This window comes from Mya arenaria, chromosome 8 (genome assembly GCF_026914265.1).
Source record: "Mya arenaria isolate MELC-2E11 chromosome 8, ASM2691426v1".
NCBI lineage: Eukaryota > Metazoa > Mollusca > Bivalvia > Myida > Myidae > Mya > Mya arenaria.
Window position 1 is genome coordinate 40,963,279 of NC_069129.1, and position 25,007 is coordinate 40,988,285.

The 25,007-nt window shown below is 37.9% G+C and overlaps 3 protein-coding genes across 4 annotated transcripts in view; 1 reads left to right on the top strand and 2 right to left on the bottom strand.

Moving 5' to 3' along the window:
- LOC128242480 (guanine nucleotide-binding protein G(o) subunit alpha) overlaps nt 1–7,572 on the bottom strand; it is a 41,169-nt gene extending 33,597 nt beyond the window's left edge. The window contains exons 1-2 of the mRNA XM_052959638.1: nt 6,931–7,572; nt 5,901–5,943 (exon numbers count right to left, since the gene is read on the bottom strand). Of these exons, the coding sequence (XP_052815598.1) occupies nt 5,901–5,943; nt 6,931–7,048 (161 nt within the window). The 5' untranslated portion in view covers nt 7,049–7,572. The remainder of the gene's footprint in view (nt 1–5,900; nt 5,944–6,930) is intronic.
- Nucleotides 7,573–12,136: 4,564 nt separating this feature from the next.
- Nucleotides 12,137–15,387, bottom strand: LOC128242479 (uncharacterized). 2 transcript variants are annotated; one of them, XM_052959636.1, is made up of 2 exons: nt 15,031–15,387; nt 12,137–14,294 (listed from the first exon to the last, which is right to left on the bottom strand). In XM_052959636.1, the coding sequence occupies exon 2, from the start codon at nt 14,282–14,284 to the stop codon at nt 12,290–12,292; it is 1,995 nt and encodes a 664-aa protein (XP_052815596.1). In that variant the 5' UTR covers nt 14,285–14,294; nt 15,031–15,387; the 3' UTR covers nt 12,137–12,289. The 2 variants fall into 2 exon arrangements, with proteins under 2 accessions (XP_052815596.1, XP_052815597.1); XM_052959637.1 differs by lacking the exon at nt 15,031–15,387 and adding an exon at nt 14,693–14,977.
- Nucleotides 15,388–18,279: 2,892 nt separating this feature from the next.
- LOC128242478 (uncharacterized) lies at nt 18,280–24,247 on the top strand. The gene is made up of 3 exons (XM_052959635.1): nt 18,280–18,879; nt 20,795–20,937; nt 21,349–24,247. Exons 1-3 carry the CDS (start codon nt 18,540–18,542, stop codon nt 23,611–23,613), a joined length of 2,748 nt encoding a protein of 915 aa, XP_052815595.1. The 5' UTR covers nt 18,280–18,539; the 3' UTR covers nt 23,614–24,247.
- Nucleotides 24,248–25,007: the final 760 nt, after the last annotated feature.

Here is a 25,007-nt window from a genome sequence, read left to right on the forward strand (position 1 = left end):
TTAAGTAGGCATGCTTTCAGCCATTTCTCCAATCGGAACATTTCGGCCATCTCCGCCATACGGCGAGTCCCGGCGTATGACCGTGCATTAGTAAAAGTAGTTTGTAGAAGTATTAATAACAATAGTATTAATTAATTGTAGAGTTTTAACATGTTTTTTTTTTTCATATTGATTCCTTGTGAAGTGTATCACTAGTATTGCTAATATCATTCAGAGCTTAAAAATTACTACGCGATCTGCTTGCAGCGTAGTTAAATGTGATGAATTCTGTCAGTGTAATCCGTCTATATGCATCCAAGGTTATTTCGAAGGAAAAATATCCGAAGTGCTCCGAATGCGATTCCTCCACTGGTAGTACGTTTTCTCTAGGGCATTATTCGGATAGCACCTGATAACTTATTGTTCTTGGGACGAGCATCTTCTTATCCAAATATTTACACCTGTGTTACTTGCTACATTAATACAAAAATAAGGTATAAATCACACCAATGAAAAACAGCATGTCTTGGTTTCATTCTGTCGTTTAAATTTAAGACAATGTGCAACTCTGTTTTTTTAGTGTGGCATTTCTTCCAAGTGTTAATTTCTTTTAACATTTATTTATAATTCAAAGACATCTGAACTTTTTCGTAATTAATTATGAAACAAACAGTCAATCATACATTCAGTAAGAAGTATATTTATACATGTGTTTCAAAATTGAAACGACAACATTTCCATTTGACCTAACATAACAGGGACCTGGGGATCTATATATCATATATAAGACAATTGAAGTTATTAGAAAAATAATTACTCATGTGTCTTTTTGAGATGGCACATGCATAAAAGAAAATAAGAGGGGGCGAGAGTTTATAGCCCACGAGGATTTTTTTACGGTGCTTGCCGAATGGGTCTCGTTGACGAGAATAAATCAGCTGAGCCCCATCCCCCCAATCGGAATCCTGCCACTTCCCACCAATCCCGCCCCGTTCCCCCAAACACTACCACCCCTTTTCACAAACAAACTTTAAGAAGGAAACCGTGAGATTCGTGTTAGCGCCTCATAGCGTTGTATTGAAAGAAAGGCTTACAAAATAACAACAACACAAAGGTCATACAGAAGTGGGTATGTTGACCACACTACAGTGCAAGCAGGTGTTTCTTTGCCTTAGAGTTGTTCAAAGGTGTTTGTGGCATTTATAGTAAACTATAATATGACGATTTTTTTATTTATTATTGGCATTTTGCGTGTTGAATTCATGATCCAACTTCACTAGCGTATCCGGAAGGAGGGTCCATCAACCCAAAAAAGTGCACCCACATCCAAAAAGTGCACCCACCCAAAGGTGTCAAAGTGAACTTTTATTTCAATAAGGTATAACAATTGTGCCTTGAAAACAAAATAGTACAAGACTTTACATTACAAATCCCCATATCACATGTAGAGTCTATCTTTAGGGACCGACAGGAGGATGGGGTACGCCCCATGTTGCACACTGAGTCACGCCCGTCTAGAACGTTATGTCTGAACGATAATATACATACTATATGTAGATATGAAAACGCTGATGTACATGTCTTCTCCAACTTAAATAATGAACATTCTTTTAAGATTAAAAACACTACAAAAGCCAAAATGACAAAATACATGTATACCATGCATGAAAAGCATAGTGATAATGGTTAAAATTGAACACAAGATATATTTGCTTGTAAATTTGTATCATGTTGTTGTTGCTGCTGCTGTAGTTATAGTGTTATTTCAAATCAAATCCATACCGTACTCATCTCATGCACATGTTATTGTCGTTTTATATTGTGTGCTACTCTATACAAAATTATATTTATGTTAGTGTTGTTCAATATTTAAATTGCTCTATATTCAAATTTATGCTATTGTTGTTTTATATTGTGAGCTTCCTTATTAAATTGTGCTCTTGTTGTTCTAGAGTGTGGGCTGTTATATATGTTTATGCTACTGTTGTTCCAGAGTGTGGGCTGTTATATATGTTTATGTTATTGTTGTCCTATACGGTGTTCTATCATATGTACTTGTGGTAGTTTTGTTCTACTTTATGTGTAGTTCTATATACTTATGGTTCTTAAGTGTGGGCTGTTCTGTACAACCTGTTTTATTGTTGTCCTGTAATTGTGTTGTTATATATTCAAATTAATGCTATTATTGTATTTTGTGTGCTGCTCTTTATACTTATGCTATTATTGTATTTTGTGTGCTGCTCCTTATACTTATGCTATTGTTCTACAGTGTATGCTGCTCTATATACTTATGCCTTTGATGTATATTGTGTGCTGCTCTATATACCTATGCTATTATTGTATTTTGTGTGCTGCTCTTTATACTTATGCTATTATTGTATTTTGTGTGCTGCTCCTTATACTTATGCTATTGTTCTACAGTGTATGCTGCTCTATATACTTATGCCTTTGATGTATTTTGTGTGCTGCTCTATATACCTATGCTATTATTGTATTTTGTGTGCTGCTCTTTATACTTATGCTATTATTGTATTTTGTGTGCTGCTCCTTATACTTATGCTATTGTTCTACAGTGTATGCTGCTCTATATACTTATGCCTTTGATGTATTTTGTGTGCTGCTCTTTATACTTATGCTATTATTGTATTTTGTGTGCTGCTCTATATACTTTTGCTATTGTTCTATAGTGTATGCTGCTCTATATACTTATGCCTTTGATGTATATTGTGTGCTGCTCTATATACCTATGCTATTGTTCTATAATGTGTGCTGCTCTATATACTTATGATATTGTTGTTCTATATTGTGTGCTGCTCTTTCTATTTATGTTATTGTTCTATATTGTATGCTGCTCTATATACTTATGCAATTTTTCTAATGTTGTGTGTTCTTATATATGAGTTTGCTTTTGTTGTTATATATCGTGTTATGTTCTTTATTCGTATGCTTTTGTCGTTATATAATATGTGCTCTTATCTATACGTATGCTAGTGGTGTATAATATGTGCTCTTATCTATACGTATGCTAGTGGTGTATAATATGTGCTGTTATCTATACGTATGCTAGTGGTGTACAATATGTGCTGTTATCTATACGTATGCTAGTGGTGTATAATATGTGCTGTTATCTATACGTATGCTAGTGGTGTATAATATGTGCTGTTATCTATACGTATGCTAGTGGTGTACAATATGTGCTGTTATCTATACGTATGCTAGTGGTGTATAATATGTGCTGTTATCTATACGTATGCTAGTGGTGTATAATATGTGCTGTTATCTATACGTATGCTAGTGGTGTATAATATGTGCTGTTATCTATACGTATGCTAGTGGTGTATAATATGTGCTGTTATCTATACGTATGCTAGTGGTGTATAATATGTGCTGTTATCTATACGTATGCTAGTGGTGTATAATATGTGCTCTTATTTATACGTATACCTTTGTTGTATATAGTGTGCTGTTATTTAATAAATGAGTATGTTATTGTTGTTCTTTATCGTTTTCTGCTCTTTATACTTATGCCATTGTGTTATTGTTGTTATATATTCTTTGCTGTTATATATGAGTAAGCTATTGTTCTTCCATATTGTGCGAGCTGTTATTGCTCTTTATTTTATATCATGAAAAATAAAAAAATATATATATATATTAAAAATATTGATCGCCGAGAATGAACAAAAAATGTTTCCATCTACCAAAGGAAGGGAAACGCTTTACCAGTCAGTGTTAGCCTGTTTCTCCCTTTTAGCAGACCGTTCCTTTGCCTTGCCCACTTCGTTGTTGGTACAGAGGTGCTAGATCAATAATACCCATGCATAGCATCGCTCAACAGCCATAGCAACGACTAAATCGAAGACGTTTGCTGGTAGTCTCTTCAGTCAAACTCAACGCTAACCATTGTATTTACTATACAGCATCGAATTTCTGACATACTGTTGTATTTGTTCATGTATTCGAATTGTCCAAACTGTTAAAAATGGTGAACTAGCAACGTCAATGTATTCTGTTAGTGTTTAATACTTAAATTATTAACGTTCTAAGGTGAGTCATGATTGTTATTGTTTACTTGTACATGTTTATTTCTATAACTTAGATTATGATTAAGTTTTATATTATTTAACTTGAGTTGGTTTACATTGTAACAAAAAATATAGTCTACGCCATCACCGAAGAAACATTAAACCGAAGTGACATCACCCAAAGATTGTGTTATAACTCAAGTCATATACATGTATATATTAGATAAATATACACATATATACATGGATATTGTTATTTGAAAATATATTAAATCAACTGTAGCATGTTTTTCGAATCAGTCTAACTCGATCGAAGGTAAATAAGCCCCCCCCCCCCTCCCCGCCCCGCTCTTCCTAGGTTGGTAAGATAATACAATGTCATGCGCAACATGTGCATCTTGCATGATTTTATCTCACTTTTACAAATCATGAAATAGCAAGAACTAACACATGTTTATAAATAACGCAGACTCATCTTCTGACACATTTGCAATACTTCCATACATGTAAGATACAGCTTAGTAGTTTTCGAATTGAAAACAACTTGTTCTGATAAAAATGAACCACTGCCTGGAAATCGATCTGTCAGATTAATTTATCGAGTCCCATCTGTCATTCTAGGGCAAGCAAATGCCTCTAACGCCCAATATTAGCATTATTAGCGATTTTAATCTTCCTGCCCTACACTCGACCTCATCATCAGCAGTTTTTTGCCAGGTGTTTTTGGCTATCTTCTACATCTATGTATCTTCCCAGCTGTAAACCTGGTTGCTTATTCATGCGTTAGAAAATTACAGATTCGTGTTATTATAGATTCTTAATAACATTGTGTCGATTTCTATAAATATCTAATAATTTAGGCTAATTGGTAATACCAAAGTTTGTTTGGAACAGTACAGATTCATAACTTGATAGATTCGAGTCATTGTGTGAACATGCTGTATTAATTACATTACTGTCTAAAAATAACCCGTGATTGCTTTGAAAAATACAGGTTCATAACATTATTAATATATATATATATTACAACATTATGTTCCAAGTGTTCCCTTCAATCTCAGCATACAGAAGTATTTCCTTTTCGTTAATGTCAGCGTGCCTGATTTAATTAGCCACTCGTTTTGCGGGCCTTACAACTAAGAAGTGGACTTATTAAGCCACCTGAAGTATAGTTGTGTGTAACCGCTGAGGAAATTTTACACGACATCTTTATTACGAGTACCTGTCGTAACAGAAAAATGTCGTCTGAATAGAAAATAATGAGTTTTACAGAATACATTTATTTTTTTTAAACAATTGACAGCCTTCGATTATCGATCGGTCTGTTAAATCCGGGTTGACTGGTCGTACTGTAAATAATGCGTTTTGAAGTTCTTACGGTCAGTGGTCTGTTCATTTTCAATTGATTGCTTTGAATGAGTTTATACATCCGTTCACCTAATTGTTATATTTTGATAAATTCTACAGAATTACAAAAAAAAATGTCGATTCACAAAATATAAAGAAAAGCAAAGCAACTAGAAGTTTACCATGCAGATTGATTGATACATTATGCAGCATTGAAAATAACCCTATTATTTAGGAAAATTGCATTCATGATTCAATATAAAGAAATACAATTATTCCAGGTAAATAAAATAATGGGGAGGGGGGGGGGGGGGGGTAACCAGGATAAACTAAAATTGAGATGGGACTACAGGAATTATACAGTATACGAAAAATAAGCATTCTTGTCAGATATATGCTAGTGAGACATACGTTATTAATATATCGAATGTATGATATACATACGGATAAATACTTAATCATTTAAAATTAAAGAACAAAAGAGGAAAGCTATACAAAGTAGCATTATCTACGTGTACAAGTCACAACACCCAAACACATGATTCTTACTTCATCTGTTTGACGATCGTACTTTTCCCGGACTCGCCAGCCCCTAAAATAGATTTAAGATGTTAGACACATAAATGAGCTATCTACACACCTCCTTATAAAGGTTCAAGATTTTAGACACATAAACGAGCTATATCTCGCCAACTACTAAATGGATTTAAAATGTCAGACATATAAACGAGCATACAAACCAGTTCCTATTATACATTGAAGATTTCAGACACATTAATGAAGTTGAATTATCTAACAAGGCCCTAATATTAATTTTATATTTCAGCCACATAAATAAGCTATCTCACCAGCCCCTAAAACAGAGTTTATGGTAATACCAACTCTTAAATTAGATAAAGGGTTTTACAGACTTAAACGAGTCCAGCCAATCAGATCAAAGGTAATTCACATATAAGTGAAGTAAATTTAAGTAATTTGTGGTTATTAAAGTGTCGCCACTTCCAACTAAGGGCCAGCCCGCTTGACGTACAAGATTCTTTGTTTGAAAAACATATTCACTCTTTTTTCCCATCCCTAATATATATCGATAACATTCTGAAACATATATCTTATCAGCCCCCAAAATGGATTTCTGATTTTACACACATAATTATATTAGTCCCGTTACAATAAATACAGTCCCTAAAACAAATTAACATACGCGAGTCACCCTATCAGCCCTTAAAACCGATTACAGTTTTAGACACATAAATAATTTATCCTACCAGAAGCTACGAAACAGATTAAATATTTTAGACAGAAGTATGAGTTACTCAACAACATCAATATGCTCCTCTGGAGCATAAAACCGCAGGAGCAATATAGTTTCTGAGATAGCTAATCTAAAAGATTTGGAAGGTGCCTATAGTAGCTCCTGCAGATTCCGACAATATTTTTCTCTGTTGCTAAAAATAGAAAACATTAAACAGCATAGAAAGCGGAATGTAGTTTCATCAACTATTCAATATGGCCGCTCTGTTTCCACCACCATTGGTTAATCGAGATATCTAACAGAGATGCTAACTAGCTAACACCTTACCTAGCAGAAGAAGTTTAATATCTTTAGCTGCTTGTATTCCATCTTCTTTTAATCCTTTTTCAATTTGTTTACTTCTTTCCATAGCCAGCTTGTCCTCTGCGCTTTGTGTGCACCCCATGCTCAGTTTTGAGATAGCTGGCACACTGCTTTCTAAAAATAAGGCAACCTAGACACACCCTTAACTTACTTTAAACCCCTTTCGCTAACAAGGGGTCTAAGAATTGCTAATAATCCCGTCTCGAAGCCTTTACATCCATCAAGTAAACAAAAAATAATCCAAAACGGACACAATAACTATGAATCGCGACCTAGTTTGCTAAATATTCAAGTCCAACCCCTATTCCAATACAGCGGCTAAACCTTTCATTACATACGTTTACATCCAGACGAATTTTTCCATTTCACACCGGCCTCACAGATTTTCGACTTTCACATCGCGAACACATAACTTAAGCTTACAGATCCACCCAGCTAAAATAAAGTGTACAAACGTATACAACTAGTTCCCGAATCTCTGAAATATTAGTTCGGGCGTTTCTTCTGTTTTCTATTCTATGACGTCGGTGTGTAGTATCAATAGAATAGATGATAAAATATGCGATTCTCAAACCGACTATTCTATACTAGCCTAGGCTTCTGCTACGGAAGCTTGCGGGTCTTTCATGACGTCACTGCCAGCACGGGCTCGATATCATTAATATGAGCAGACGTGCTTCAAAAATTATGAAAATCGCTAGGAGAGCTATTCAACAGAAGTTCTCTCTACTGGTATCGAAGGAACCGCAGAAATTATCAATAACTCGGCAACGCTTACACTGCCGTGTCAGCTAGTAGACCTATTTATGTTACAATAAGTCAATACTTCGCAAGAAAAAAATTGTGAATTCGTCGTCCGTAGCAACCAGTCGAATGATACTAATTTATGTAGTAAAGGGTATATTAAAGTCATAGATAGTTGTTAAAAGAATGATTTGATAATATGGGGATCAATAAATTATGGGAATAAGTGCGAACATAGGGTGCGCAGTGCAGTTGTAACCATCTTTACCCTGGGTGTCTGAACAGAATAGCTAAGTATTGGAACATTTAGAAAATAAAACAAGGGTATTGTATGAAATGACCAACTTAAGCGATAAAACACTGCTAAAGACATTCCACTGAATGAAAAATCAGCAACGATTATTATAAAAGAATGCACAAAATTTAAGTTATTAATCATTCATTAGCAATCAGGAGGGTAACGCTATACCATCTTAAGGTTCAACAAAGTTGAAATATCAAAAGTACAGAATGAATACTAAAATAGATGCTTTGTCTAAACCCTCAATACAAAACGTTTAAGTCGAGTTCAGCTTAGTCATAGAGAATCGAGCGAAACAGCGGACGAGGCGGACTGTCGCCTGTTCTACAATAATCGAACATAGCTTGTCCTTCTCTGCACCGGCAGCCCGTGAATGAAATGTGATAAATACTGAGAGAAATTGGTGATCGATATATATTGATTGTTAGACACTAACTGTTAATTATTATTCTCCGCCGCTGGTATACACATGCTGGCACAGACTGCTATCTCTGGTATTGATTCCCCGATACTCCAGCTACTGGTAACCACCAGAAACGCTCTCTAAAGTCCGTATCGGAAACGGATACCAGCGTTGGATGACAGATTGGTTCTCAGCTTGGACGGCAGGGAACAACTAAACGGGGAGATAACGCACATTGTCCAAGAACACTACAGACCAGATGTGTTATTTCCCTTTTGTGTTCGTGTTTCTTTGTTTTCATTCACATTTTTAAGCAAAACAAGTGTAACTTCAAATTACCCAGCTGGCAGATATGACACACATTTTTATAGTTTTTCGGTAGAATTACTACCATACCGTGACATACAGCACTTATTTTTTGTTCTGAAAGGAGAACTTAAATTACCCAATTACATTTGTTGCCACGGTAAGTTTTATTTTTTCTATCTTTGAGATTGATTATGATGGGGAAAAACGTTTATTTCGTTTACATTTTTCTTTATTTTCATATGTAATGACACGAAAACGATTGGAAATATAATGATGGTGTTTTAAGTAATCAGAAACAAATCATTCCGGACGTCTGGCGATTTAACTTTAGTCTATGGCATATATGAGGCATATATCTTTAATTTTATAATTATTGCTAATTGATGGGACAAGTGTGGGGTAATGCGCTGATATACTATTTTAAATCCATGTCAATTCGTGTTTCAGTGAACCCGTGTTTCAATGACCTCGTGTTTCAATGACCTCGTGTTTCAGTGAACTCGAGTATCAATGGTGTTTCAGTGAACCCATGTTTCAGTGCTCGTGTTTCAGTGACCTCGTGTTTCAGTGAACTCGCGTTCCAGTGATCTCGCATTCCAGTGAACTCCCATTCATGTGAACTCGCGTTCCAGTAAACTCCATTCCAGTGAACTCGCGTGCCAATGAACTCGTGTTCCTGTCAACTCGCGTTTCAGGGAACTCGCGTTCCAGTGCCTCGCGTTCCAGTCAACTCGTATTCCAGTGAACTCGCGTTTCAGTGAATTCGCGCTCAAGACTCGCGTTTCAGGGAACTCGCGTTCCAGGGACTCGCGTTCCAGTCAACTCGTATTCCAGTGAACTCGCGTTTCAGTGAACTCACGTTCCAGTAAACTCGTTATCCAGTGTACCCGTGTTCCAGTGAACTCGTGTTCCAGTGAACTCGTGTTCTCGTGTTCAAGTGAACTCGTGTTCCAGTAAACTCTTTATCCAGTGTACCCATGTTCCAGTGAACCCGTGTTTCAATGTCCTCGTGTTTCAGTGAACCCGTGTTTCAATGACCTCGTGTTCCAGTGAACCCGTGTTTCAATGTCCTCGTGTTTCATTGTATTCGTGTTTCAATGACCTCGTGTTTCAGTGAACCCGTGTTTCAATGACCTCGTGTTTAAAGGATCCGGCCGTCAGTATCTGTTAACGGTACTGTACACCAGATTGGCAACAAAAAAGTTTTTTTCTGTAACGAATCTCAGGACAATTATTTAATAAAATGTTTTACTCTTTGATATCATAATTGTAAAAAAAAATACCGAAATGTAAAAAACAAAAATCGAGTCGTAGGCCGGGTTGGAACCGGGGTCGCAAAAATTGCAGTCCAGTGTTGTATCCACTGTGCTGCGATGGCTTATTCTAAACTATAAGAATATTTAAGCTATATACCTAACTGTAATATCACGTGATTACATCGATTAGCCAATCACGCATAAGGAATGAATTCTACTAGGTAGACATACCTAGTAATCTTTTTTCATGAAAAAAATACGAAAAAACTGCGAAAAATAGATTTATTGTAAACTATGTGGTACTACAGTTAGTAAGTTTCAATGCATTGTACAAAATAATACCAAGTCAGTTTTTTTGTCAGTTTTCGACAATTTTCTTTTGTTTTCGCTATTTCATCATATGGTGTACAGCCCCTTTAACACTCCGAATGGTTTGCCACACTTTATAACGTCATACAAAAAGTGCATTTACAAAAAAACACATGAACGAGTCCATTCAAAACATGAACAATTCATTTATGCAACACTCTTTATTCTAACAAGTATATTGATTTAGACACGAATAATTAGTTTTAGCTTGTTGAATAAGGCCCCTTGGAAGCGTCCCATTATCCAACTACCTGATAGCAAAAATGTAAACACAGCTGATAGCTAAACGCCTGATAGCTAAGCGTTTTAAAGTATGCTTTAACCAACCATAATCAATAACAATAAACATTCAAATGTTTACTACCTTCGTTTCAATGTTGATTTAATGCGCTTCAATATGTTACCTGAAACCATTTATGTTTATCTTACACGGCGGTGTAATGGATAAGGTGCCCGACTGCAAACCTACAGTCTTAGTATGATGATGTCGTTGTTGTTATTTGTGACAATCTCTGAGGTGAATGTGTAAGCCTGGTTATACCCGCACTCGGGCCTTTCCCATTCGGCGAGTGCTCCGATAAGATTGCTAGTCATTTTATGTTTTGGAGTATAGTGCACAGACAGAATGTAACCCTGGTTAGAGCTACCCTGGTCCTTTAACATGCACCAGTGTATAGCACTCTCTCACGGGCCCCCAATTTAACGTCTCTCCCGGAAAAAAGATTAGTACATTTTAGTGATGCGGCGGGGAATCGAACTTGCGACCCCTGGATTGACAGTCAAGTGTGTTACCACTTGTCTCTGATGCTAAATGCTAACCTGAAATATGTATTTGAGGGCGAAGTACACCAATTCGGAAGTGCCTACACATTGTTATTTCTTTTAATTGAAAGATAACAGTGGATCGAGTCATGTTTATACCATCTCAGACCATTGGCTTTATTCCATATATATAGGTTTTGAAGCTGAATAGTTTGTGATTTCAAAAACATGATGAACATGCTTGAGCTACTTGATCTTCTTGTTCTTGTTACATTTTCACCGCATTTAATCTTTAGTACACATGTGAAATTATCTCCCCATGTATGGTGTTGGGGGTCGTGAAGCACAATAAATCAGTGTTATTTCGCGTGCAAATTAGTTAATTGTCTACAGAATAAATAGGCAATTTATTTAGTAGCCTGTGACCTTGATACTCGCACAATAATCTAAGTTTGTGCGATGAATTACATCTTTTATCCTTCATTTGACCTCTTAACGTCTTTAATAATTTATTAGAGTGACACTTGTATTTAAAATCAATACATGCACTTGTATAACAAACCTAAATGGTGAGTTATGAACCTTTAACTAATTACTAAATAATGCATTTATGGAAAATATTAATTACTGATAACAAGATTGAAACCGTGCATTTAATAGCTGAAAAAGCCAAAATGTTAAATTACTGGTGGGTACTAAAAGATTTACAGTGATCAACTATTGTATCGTAAAGGAGAACAAGTGTGTTTTCTGCACATTTCTTTCAAATTTAACACGCTGTCCTTCATAAAAACATTGTTCTCCATATATATTCATCCTTTTCGGTTAAGTTAAACGATCGTATTTATTGTGGTAATGCTTATTTGGAAGTAAGAGTGCATCTTTAACTGATAAGATTTCGATTCAACTGTAGCTGTGACAATAAAAATCGACACCATTAAAAGAAAATATGAGATCAACAGTAATGATCCTTTTTTAATAAACGTTTTCGTCATCTCGGACAAAAAATCAAGGAAGTGACACACATTTTTCTTCACATGTATTTACAAGAATATAGTATCATACATTGTATTTCTATTTTCAAGAGGCATAGGTCAACGAAATGACCCATATTCGAATTGCTGTTTAGTGTGTACATGTGAAATGAAATAAATTCAAAATATGAGATAGAGCCAATAATTATCTCGGTACTCTGTACAAAAACACGTGGTCATCGCCAACGTTAGTTACTAAAAGAAGTCGTCTGCTTTTGTGATAGCAGACGGCTTGTGGAGATGGAACTTCACTGTCATTCAAAACGATTCCTAATTTCTTGCCGTCGGCAGAAACTTGGTGTACATTTCCAGAACCAGTTCCACATACGTAATAACGACCCAAATTGTCAACGGCAAGGCCTCTAGCGTTAACGAGATTTTCGTCTGCGTATTGAAACACGTGCATGCCCTCCAGATCAACGCAGATCAGCCGGCTTCTATCTGTGACACAAATCTGTTGGCCGTCTAAATTGACGGCAAGATTCCAAGGATTTTTTAAAATGACATGTCCGCTTTTGTTCATTTTAAGCGTTTTTATTTCTTTCCCTTCGAAATCCAGAATTTGAATAGCTGTTGTTGAAAACCCGTCGTCACAAAGAACGACGAGCTCCTGATTCGAGCATGTTATCCCATAACATGGAAGACTGGTTAAAATAGACCGTGTCACAGACAGTCGTCTGTGTGTTGTTATAAACTGGATCTTACTTTCATCTGGCAAGGTCACAGCAACCTCGAGTGGACTTGTCACTGTAACTCCACGAGGCTCAGACGTTAGTTCTACAGAATGTGCTTTTGAGAATTTGGGGTCAAACACTTTTAGCTTCTTGTTACTCATATCAACAATTGCAATTCTGTCATCATCCAAAAACATTGCTGCTACATTTTCACTCTTAATCTTATCGTCTGCTAGTCTGACATTGTACCTACCGATACAATGTATTTGATTTTCCAAAGAAGCAGACGAATCACTTCTTGTAAATGCACTTGTGACCTCTCTTGGTGAACGAATTTCTGATTTTGGGAGTTTTGAAACGGATGAAACGACTGATTCTGGGAACACCACTGCTTCAGCGCTAAATTCTATTTTTCCAACACTGTCCAAGTGTTCTATATTTGCAATGTTTAACTCTGGAATAAAATCAACAGCTCTTCTTTTGCAGTTCTTAATGGACTCAGACAAGGCGACACCGTACTTGTTCTTCTGTTTTAACACTTTCTGTGTGGTGATAAAGCTATCTTTTCTTGAATTGTTTTCAACTGTAAACTCTAGCAATTCTTTGGAAGCACGTGTCTCGTTGATTGCATCATTGCACGTTTCAATTGTTGACTGTATTTCTTCTTCAGATATCTTTATGAACTTTTTGATCATTCTGTCGCTGGTTTTATCAAAACCGTCCAAAACTTCTATGAGTCGTTTTCGTGTCTTCTCACGTCTGGATTTGAACTGATCTATCTGGTCGTGTAATTCTTTCTGTGCTTGCTTGTTATGGTCTATTATTGCCTCAAAACTTTCAGCGATGGAGTCTAATGCCGTTATAGTGTCATGGCAGTGTTTGATGTCCCATCCATTACCAAGCTCATCTTTAATACGCATTATTCTTTCACAACCTCTGTGAAGAACGTTCACACAAACACTGCAACAGATTTCTTGATGATCTTCACAAAAATATTTAATGTCTTTGTGACTATGAATGGGACATGCTTTCGAATCGTTCGAAGTAACCTGAGCTGACTGGTTGATATTTGTCAGACTAGAACTACTTGATTTTCTTGATGACGAAAAGAGTTTGCCTCTTTTTGTATCCCTTGGTGTTTCACCAATCGCTACATTTGGTTCTTTGAGTGGACTTTTGATGTCATCAATTGTTGTAGTCACAGAGTCACATCTAGTGATCTGTTCATTGTCAGACACAGTCTCTCCGCACATAACACAAAATGATAGTAGCTCATTTTCGTCGTCAATAACTTTCTCGTTTTTCTTTTTCTTCTTTTTGGTCTTTTTCTTTCCGCTAGTTTTCTCAGGACTGAAGCTGACAACAACATGGTTGCATCCGAATGGTTGAACCCAATCGTCTGTGATTGAGTTTTTTATCTTTAAAGGTTCGGCGATGACCGCTCGTGGTTTTGTTTTATCATCCATGGTAGTGGTCCTGAAAAGAAACAAAATAAAATTTCCTTTTTATAAGTCGTAAATATGTGATAGTTCGAGCTGAGAAGTTTTAGAAAGCATACAGTAAGCTCTAGTAAATTATAATGTATTTAACCTTATGATTGATTATTAAGTTGAAGATTATTATTTATCTCATGGTTATATCAGCTTATCTCGTAACTTAAGGTCAATGGCACCTAAGCCGTGCCATTTAACCTTTTTACATGCTCGTATACTGACGTGTGAGAGAATGTTTCTGCAAGTGTTTAAAACTTAATGATATTCTATTCTGAAGCCGGTATTTTTCAGTATGTATATTTATATATAGGTATATGTTTGAAACATAACAACGACTTTGTTCCGTGTAAGCAAAGATCAACTTTTATTACACACACTTACGTTTTAAATTTCCTAACTCATAAATAATTCAGTATTTCCTGCACTATATGTATATCCACACACTGGATTTTATGTCCATATACTTGTAAAGTCTTTTATCATAGAGAAATAACCATTCACTTTCTTGTATGGCTGGAGAACAAACGACCGATCATTTTGTAAAAACATAAATAAACAAAGTATATATTAAACGTCACCAACCCATGGTTACATTGTTTGTGTTACAATATATTTACGTTTATTTAAAGTTTCAGTTACTCCGATCAAGTGATATTTACTCATGTTTAGTAAACTCTTAATTGAATTAACACATAAAACACATGCAAAATGCGACATACCTGTGCAGCTAGATTTTGTCCTATTTTGGAGGTGATCTAAAGGCTAGATCCATCCGATTGTGTTCAGTGGCGGGTATGAGATTACCTCCTACCTAATATAACACCGGGTTGATATTGGATATTTCTTTAAAGCCAAACTTTAAAGTTCTTCTTTAAGAGTATAACGCACTGTTATTGTATTTGAATGATGTATTCTGTGTTTAAGTCCACACAATGGCGGGTAAAGAAACTACTTAAAATCAAATCGATGTTACCCGTTCTTGTACAAATAGTTCCAAGTTGATGTTTGTATCTCTTAAGTTTAAATCGACACAATATTAAATGGTTGAATAACTTATTATGTTAAAGTTCAGATATGCTTTATTTAGGTTTAAACTGCTTTCTCAAATCATTTTAAAAAACCTTCACATATTGAAAAACTGGCATTCGTAAGACGAGAAAATAGGCAATTGTACGCCATTATTGAGACATGAAGAGAATAAACAGATCGATGTATGAAGCCTTGTCTAGGAAGAATCGATTCTTCCATTTTATTAAAATGTCTCTTGGGTCCTGCTGCCGACGGCAATAAATCAGGTGCGCTGTTTATTTCTTGTTATGAAGATATCCGATAACACATAAATATATAATATTCGCATTTTTGATGCCTAGGGACCCCATGCTATTGTGATATCAATGCAAATTAGAGAAATATATATAAAAAAAGTCCGCTACTAACTGCACTAGATCAGGTGCATTATTAAGTTCTTGTTATGAATCTGTTATTCACATACAAAATATGTGAACTTCGAATGCCTCGTCACCCCATGCAGATGCGGCACAAGCCGGGGTGGGAGCACAAGGGCTCGCCCCCCCCCCCCCCCCCCAAGTTGGCCGGCAATTTTTAACCCTAAAATCACCTGATTTTAACCTTAAATTGATACCTTCATTAATAAAACGCTTATAAAAGATGTTTTAAAGTATAATTTTGTTATTTGAATGAAGAGTTGAAAATCATCAACGATTATACACGTTTCATTTCAATTCCTCAGTGGAAAATCTAAATGGACTCAAATGGACTCAAAAAAATATATTTTCGTATTTTGTTAAAATTGTTTATTGAAGTTCATGTAATTAATGTAATTAATGAGTCATCAATAGTATCAGTAAATATCGTATAACATTGATATATTATCTATATCTGATAACTATGTAAATATTGTGTCATTGATTTACCATCAGGATGCAGTGAGTCATTATTGTTTATTCTTTGTGCATGTTTGCGTAATACTGGGTATAAAACGGTCATGCTCTGTATAAGTTACGGTGATTTATAAAAACTTGAATATAAATTGTTCGTGAAATTTAAAAACAAGCCAATTTAAACAAAAACAAAAGAAAACTGAAGAAGTCTTAGAGATGAATCACTTCCAGTGAAAAGGCTTTATTGTCCGCCTCTTTTCAAAAACTGCACTTCGGTAGCGTACGGTAGAATGTATTTGCTTAAATGTTAATTCCAGTTTAAGCCCTTTTTTTCATCCGTAAATAAAGGGGCACATTATAAAAAATATATATATGCATTATAATGTTTAAAATGTATAAAACTAATATTACCTTTATAAATAGGGCTTCTTATTGATATCTACGGGGCCACCCTATTTTTTCTACACAAATCATATGCTTTACTTTTCTTTTTCTTTTTTATTTGCAGGTCATGATGTACTGATTTTTTGGTTTAATATCAAGGTCCTTTGAACACAATTTCGATTTCCAAGGTCAACACTCGTCATTCGTTATTCGAATCTCTCAAAGCTGCACTCTCACAGATTGAACGATTTGACAACTTTTTTATTTTTTGTCTTGGAACGAGCCAATTTTTGCGAAACTCCATGGAAACCAGTGATACAAGACTGCTTACAAAAAAAATAGATCGCAGGTTTTTATATTTAAGTTCAAAAATTGATGTTGTATGCATTTTTAAACCGTTAGTAACGGTTTAAGCCATAAAACATTAATTTTCGAACGGAAATATGAAAATATACGATCTGATATTTTGTCAACAATCTTATATCGTTGATTGGCAGATATTTACGCAAAAGTTTGCCCTTTCCAAGGCAATTTTTTTTTAAAAAAGTGGTGAAAATGGTATATCTGTGAGACTGCAGCTTTAACCTGGTCCGTTTTGTCCCTGACCTGAAGCTCGTTGTTCAGTTATATAGCTAACGTTAGACTTGCATGGGAACATATGGTAGCATATAACTGCCGTAAGATAACCTGTTAACGTTCCCGAATTGTTTCGTGTTAACCACTTAATTTTCGCGATAATTATCTAGCTATCTAGTTAATATTCGCGTTACCGTTTTGGTAAGATAAATATCTTAAGACTAAAAACAGACTTGAAAGTACTTAGAACTGCCACCTATTACCTTTTTCAGCTGTACAACACTAACAGGTTAACTAGTTATGGTTTGCGAATTCCACTTAATAAGTAATCTACTTACTGGTTAAGTTAATAAGATTCGTGATGAAAAATGGTCAAAGTGTTCCAAATGACAAAGTAGTGTGCCAACAAACTTTCGGGATGATAAAAATACAGTCATTAAGGCATCAGTAAAGACAATAATATAACCTGCAGAAAGGGCAGGAAAGATACTTAACACTGTAAATATAGGTCTTTCAAGATCATGTTACATAGGGTTACATCTAGAAAAAAAAACGACTCTCTAATTTGCATAAATTGGTGTCTTGCATTCCTTTCTTGATTTAGTGACCAAAGATAAAAAACGAAAAGCATCAGTCAAATATTACAATGCTCTGCCCGATTTATCCCTTAAATCGGCTTTGCCATTTAGTTTTCATTTTATTTTTCATTTTCTAGTTTTAACTTTTCTTTTTGGTAATGGAAAAGTTCAAGATGGCTGCTCAGCGAAATATCAAGAACCGCAACTCTGTGCTTGGAATTCTTGGAAATATATCCCGCCCACAGCCCTTCAGCACCTCCAGGACTTTGGTTCATTGTTTTCATTTCTAATAATACAAATTAATGAGGTCATTTAGGACGTCAAAAATGGCAAAACTGGTTTAATGTTACAATACTTAAAAATACATTTAAAAGCCATTGTTTAAACGAAATGTAAAATTAATGAGTGTATATCTAAAACCGATTTTAAAACAAAAGATATGTATCGGTTCCTAAATTTTTCAATATCAAAAACGTCAGTTTTGCTTTCGTACCAATTCAAAGTTACTGGCACAGAACAGTGAGCACAATGCTAATTATAAGACATTTAATTTCTTTAATTGTTAAACCTAATAAATATAAGTAAGGATAAAGGCTAAATCTTATAATCATTTATAAATAAAATGATGAAAACAGTATGCATTCTTTCATTTTTAACTTTAAAAACGACCAAAACAACAAGATTTTTAGTTTAGTTGAAAGTCGGATGCTGGCTTTGATGTGTTGATATAAGTTATGTAGAAATAAATCAGAAAGAGACAGAAAAGGACAACAACAAAACAAACTGAAAATGCCAGCTCGGTCGGTTCGTTCCAGCAGTCGTGCCGGCTCGGTAAAAGGCAAAGGTGGCCCAAAGAAGCTAGAAAAATGCTCCAAATGTGACAATGTGGACAAAAACCTGCGTCTCCTCGAGTGTAGCCACGCCTTCTGTCCGGATTGTCAAAAGGACATGGTGAAAGAAGAAAAGAAAGATGATAAGGACGGTCGGGCTTCCAAGGCGTCTTCCAAAGGCGGCCGGGCTTCTAAGGCACCGGCCAAGGTTGACTACGTGTGCCCCGTGTGCAACCCGCCGCCGGCTCCGCCGCCGACTCCTCCTCCAGAACCGTCGCAGTATGGGGAGTGCGCGCCGTGTAAGTAGATGTCTTTTTCTTCACGCGTGAAAACGACCGTTCGTAGTCACTGTAGAAAATGACGTTTATCAAAACTGAGAAAATATAATTGGATTATTTTTCGGATTTTTCGTTCGATGATCCGCGTGTATTTGCGATGTTTCAGTTCATCATATGTTTTATGTATTAACATAGATCAGTGGAAAAGTCACTGTCATTTTCATGGGAAGGTGATGCTTTTCAAGCAAATTTGAAAATAGATCGCTATACATGTGTAAAAATTACACCAAGTTCGAGCGAGCCAATCTCACGTTTGCTACACATGTTTAACGTTTACGTTCATGTTCGAGCGAACCAGTAAGACGTTTGCTACTGAACGTTACGTTAACATCCACGTTTGAGCAATCAAATAGCACGTTCGCTACATGGTGTAAAGATTACACCCAAGTTCGAGCAAACCAATAACACGTTCGCTACATGGTGTAACGATAACATCCAAGTTCGAGGTAATCCAACAGCACGTTCGCTACATGGTGTATCGATTACACCCAAGGTCGAGGTAATCCAACAACACGTTCGCTACATGGTGTATCGATTACACCCAAGTTCGAGGTAATCCAACAGCACGTTCGCTACATGGTGTATCGATTACACCCAAGGTCGAGGTAATCCAACAACACGTTCGCTACATGGTGTATCGATTACACCCAAGTTCGAGGTAATCCAACAACACATTCGCTACATGGTGTAACGATAATACCCAAGTTCGAGGTAATCCAATAACACGTTCGCTATATGGTTTTGTAACGATTACACCAAAGTTCGAGACAATCCAATAACACGTTCGTTACATGGTGCATGTAACGATTACACCAAAGTTCGAGCAAACCAATAGCACGTTCGCTACATTGTGTAACGATTACACCAAAGTTCGAGCAAACCAATAGCACGTTCGCTACATGATGTAACGCTTACACCAAAGTTCGAGCAAACCAAAAGCATCTTCGCTACATGGTGCATGTAACGATTACCCCCAGGTTCGAGCAATCAAATAACACGTTCGCTACATGGTGCATGAAACGATTACACCCAAGTTTGAGCAAACCAATACCACGTTCGCTACACACCGTAATGTTTACATCCAATTTTGTGCAAACCTATAACACGTTCGCTACACATGTGTAACGTTCATATCCAAGCCCGAGAAAACAATTACACGTTTACTACACAACGTAACGTTCATATCCAAGTTCGAGCAAACTTCTGTAGGTAAGGCTGTTGTTATTTTTTTCAGGCAAGTGTCAGAACAACAAAGTACACTGTTTTGCGTCCATTGAAGTATCTTGATAGCATTCAGAATTACGATGTGTTTGCAGACAGGTTCGAGAACAAGCTTGGGACACTGTTTTGCAGGCGCGTTCTTGCATGCTGTGTTGTTTTAATAATGTCGATTAGAAAACATGTAGAGGTGATTATGCACCAGTCAATTGTAACCACGGCCCCCCTCCCCCATGCCCGGTGGTATACCGGGGATAGCCGGCGAAATGGGCCAGGTTTTTACCTTCCAGGTGGCCCCGCAGTGCCGTGTGAATGCGATGGTTTTGTCCTCGCGCCCAATTGCGGGGAGTGGGCCTTATCTAGGGACCCTGGGTGCGGGGGCATTTGGTGGGGATTTTACCAGGAGTTAGTCCCCGCTGGGTGGGGATTTTACCCGGGCTTGGTTGGACGGAAAGTCAAAGTCCCCGCTATTCCCCGGACCTGGGGGCCGTGGTTACAATTGACTGGTGCATTTGTTTTGCAGCTACGTTCGAATAGAGCATGAACGTCTTGATTCATAAAAAACCCATGTACATGGATGTACAAAGTGTATGCTTTTAGGCAAGTTTGATGTGGCATGTGTTTTTGAGGCAAGCTTAATAAGATATGTGTATTTCAGGCAAGTTTGAGGAGAAGACGAGCGGGGCGACGGGTTTCTGTGTAGAGTGTGGAGAGCTGCTGTGTGAGACCTGCTGCACGGAGCACAACAAGTTCAAGACCATCCGACAACACAACATACTCCGCGGCGACAAGATCCCTAAGGTAAGAGGAACAGATCCCGGTCTACCCTCATTTAAACGGGGGCTGGCCCCACATCCAGACATTCTCTCGGTTGTGAAGCGTTTAAGATGTCATTCATGGTTATTACACAAGGATATTTCTGGGCTAAAGTGTTCTCATTTGCTTCAGTGATAAGGGTATATACCACCACCCCTTAAATCATCTAAATTCCTCTTTAATCCCATCGGGTATGTGTTTGGGTTCAAGCCATTTTTAGCAGATAATATGCGCGGGCAGATCTCAAATCTCCTTTAAAGTAGTCTTTCACGCTAACTAAACTACGCGGGTATATATGATTTGGAAGAAAGTTAACTGATTTAATATTCAATGTCGTAGTTAGTGTTTATATAAAGGATGGCTTAATAACAATGACCTGTACCTTACCATTTTCAGGACACGGGAGCGATCGCCCGCCTTCCACTGCTAATGATGTGCATGGTCCATACCGACAAGGACCTCGAGTATTACTGTGGCGACCATGACGTCATGGCCTGTGGCGCATGCGTCAACACTGACCACCGGCGCTGCGATCGTGTCATGTTTATTAAAGACATCACCGACGAACCGTCGGACCGAAAGGCGGTTGCCGACGCCGCTGTCGAGTTGAGAGACATCCGGCGAAACTTTGAAGACATACACAGGGACACCGGTGAAATTTTGGTGAATCTTGAGCAACAGAGAAATGAGATCAGGGAGAGGCGAGATCAATACAAGAACCGCATCATGGCCTTGCTCGATAAACTCGACACCTCGAGTGAACTGGAAATGGAGCAGGTCATTCAAGGCGTCACCAACGACATGGGCGACGACAGTCATAGTTCCAAGGAAATACTGTCACAGATCGATGGCTCTATTCAGATTCTCGACGCCGCGGCCGGCCACGCAACCAGCCAGCAGCTGTTCGTGGCCGGAAGGAGAAGTCTCGCAGATCGAGACAAGTATATGAATCTTTTAAACCACTCGATGGGAAGCATTCAGAACGTACAACTCGATTTTAAACCTGACCCTACTCTGGAGCGCCTGGCAAAAAGCCTCGAGCTCTTTGATGGGAGAACGATTACCTCCAACAACGTGCGGCATAATCAGAAAGCAAAGAATACGTTCGAGCCAAGAAATGGTTTCGTTGACGTTCAATACTCCCAGCCCTCACAAAATGGCCACCAGAACGGCTTCCATAGCCGGTCTGGGTCAGAATACGGGGGTAGTGTCACATCCCGGTTCGAGCAGCCTAGGGCGGACGGACTTCCCAGGGCGCAGAGCTCGCTGATGTCAGGGTCAGTCCCTGACTTTCGAAGTGCGGGACTGAGGAACAACTTCTCGGACCGGATGTCCATGGTGGACTTCAACCCTGGACAAAGAAGCGTCCCTCAGTCGCCAAGGCGCCATGAATATGATAATCAGTTCCAGACAAGAAGCATGCCGCCAACTCCGAGACTCGCGGAAATACCTGTAAACCGTTCGAACATGGGTAGAGCTAACACTGGCGGCCTCGAACCATCGTTTTATGAGAGGCAGATGTTCGCACAGGGGGCACTGCCCATGATCACTCCACGTGGCGCTCAATCCGAGCCAGGAAACTTCCCAGGTGGGAAGCCTCACGACTTTGCGCCGATCTCGCCGCGAACGATCGGCAACAGCGGACTCCTAGATCAAGGTTTAGCTAAGTCGCAGGCACGGTCAGATGTAATGACAATAAATCCTCCAAACCAATCTCGTAGAGGTTCCATTGTCAGTACAATGTCGATGCCCCTTCCGGCGACAAGAGAGCCATCAAAGGCGGCTAAGTCAGACATCTTGGCTCAGGCGTCTCCGATCAAGCGGCGCAATGAATTACACCCTGGGACGACCGCTCTTAAAGACCGGAAGGCCATATTGGCGGGACAGTTTAATGTTCGATTACCGGAAGATTCTAACACATGTGGGTTAAAGGGTGCAGCTATTCTTCAGGATGGCCGTATCATAATGGCGGACTATGACAACCACAACGTGAAACTATTCGATTCGAAACTTTATCGAGGTTCCCAGCTTAAATTATCATCCGGTCCATGGGACGTGGAGGTCACGGGCCCAAAAGAAATCGCGGTGTCACTTCCGTTCGAAAGCAAAATTCAGTTTATTTCCGTTACCGATCAAATGAAGGCCACAAGAGCTATCAAAATGGAAATGGACTGCTATGGTATTGTTTGCAGAAACCAGGAACTAATTGTCGTCTGCAATGATTACTTGATTGGTCCTGCGGTGCAAGTCGTCAGTTTAACCGGTCGAGTAAAGCAGACTATCGACACTGATCGAAGCGGCCGTCGAATCTTGTCGGACCCTTACTACCTAACGGTCACACCGACGGGGAAGCTGATTTACGTAGCGGACAAGGACCGAATCGTCTGCATGGATCGCCATGGCAACGTGACGTCCGTCTACCAGGAACAATCCATGCGGAACGCGCGCGGGATTGACATAGACAGTGAAGGGAACTTGTACGTGTGCGGATACATGTCCAATACGGTTCACCAGATCACCATGCACGGAATCGACTTCCGGTGCCTCGTGGACAAGGAAAACGTGTGGGACCCGTGGTCCGTCCGCTTTAACGAAAGTAACGGCACGATCCTGGTCACGTGTGACGCTAGTGATACTATTAAGGTTTTTTCTTTGCAGTAAATACAAATAATAATAGAATACGCTTCATTCGCTTTGAACAACGAGAATAACGATTCTTACCTGGTCACGTGTGACGCCAAATATCCGCCAGGGATGGCGTAATAATAGACTGAATATTATGTATATAAACTCGGACCTATTAAGTATTAACTATGAAGTGGTTTGTGGGTCCGTGATATACCTATAAAAAACACACTCTCTTACTGTTACTGTCACCTAAGTGCACAGGTATGTATTGTTTCTGCCCGACGCCAGCGATTCTATCAGGGTATTTTCTTTGTAGTAAGCGCGGCCCAACCCAGTGTCGCATCTTATTTCAATTTCCTTGCGCGGAGAATTCTGGAAAAAAAATCGTATTGTGAAACCTATACTGTCATTGACATAACTTATGTTACATGTTGAAGGGTAGTGACAGACTGGAGATTCAAGTTGTTGCAACAGAAAGATAATTTGCATAAGCATGAAAGGAACTGTGCAGAAAGTCATATACGCAGGGTAATGTACATGTTAATCAAAACATGTAAATGATTTAAATCAATTAAATCGTCGAAGTATTCAAATACCTATGTTGAGACCACCATAAAACATGAACATGCTTGTTTTGTATTTTATTGGAATAAAATGTGTTTGGTTCTGCCTTGTTTTACTACAAAAATAATCATGAAGGCTGGCAGGCAGGAGCACGGTGAAATATTTCAATATGAGAAATTAGTTCGTTTGCACCTGTTTGAAATAAAATACCATTATATAGTGTAGCCTTTGACATAGTAACCTAGATTTTGACCCCACGTAACCCAGTTTCAAACTAATAAAATAGTTTATCAAAGCAAACATTTTGATAAAGTTTCATAAAGACTGGACGACAAATATCGCAAAAATATAGAATCACAAGGTTTTTTATAAGATTTGACCTAGTGACCTAGTTAATGAGCATGTGACCTAGTTTGAAAATAAGCCAAGATTTCAACGAGGCGAGTTTCATGAAGTTTAGAGCGGATATGTTGCCTCTGTTTGTTCACATTTTTTCTTTAAGATTTGACTCAATAACCTAGTCTTTAACACCATGCGACCCACTTTTCAAGTCTACCAAGATTACATCAAGCGGAACATTCTGACCAAAGTTTGAACAAAGTCTGACCTATCAATACCAATATTTTGTTCCGAAAATGAGTTTGTCAAGATTTGACCTAGTGAACCAGTTTCTGACCTATTGTGACCCAGTTTCAAAGTTGTGATTGATTGTATCCAGGAAAACATTCTGTCTAATTTTGAACATAATCTGATCAATTGCTACAAAATATGATTCTGATGATATGGTACCAGACGAAAATCTAAGTTTGACCTAGTGACCTAGTTTTTGACAACATATGACATAGATTCAATTTAGAGTTCAT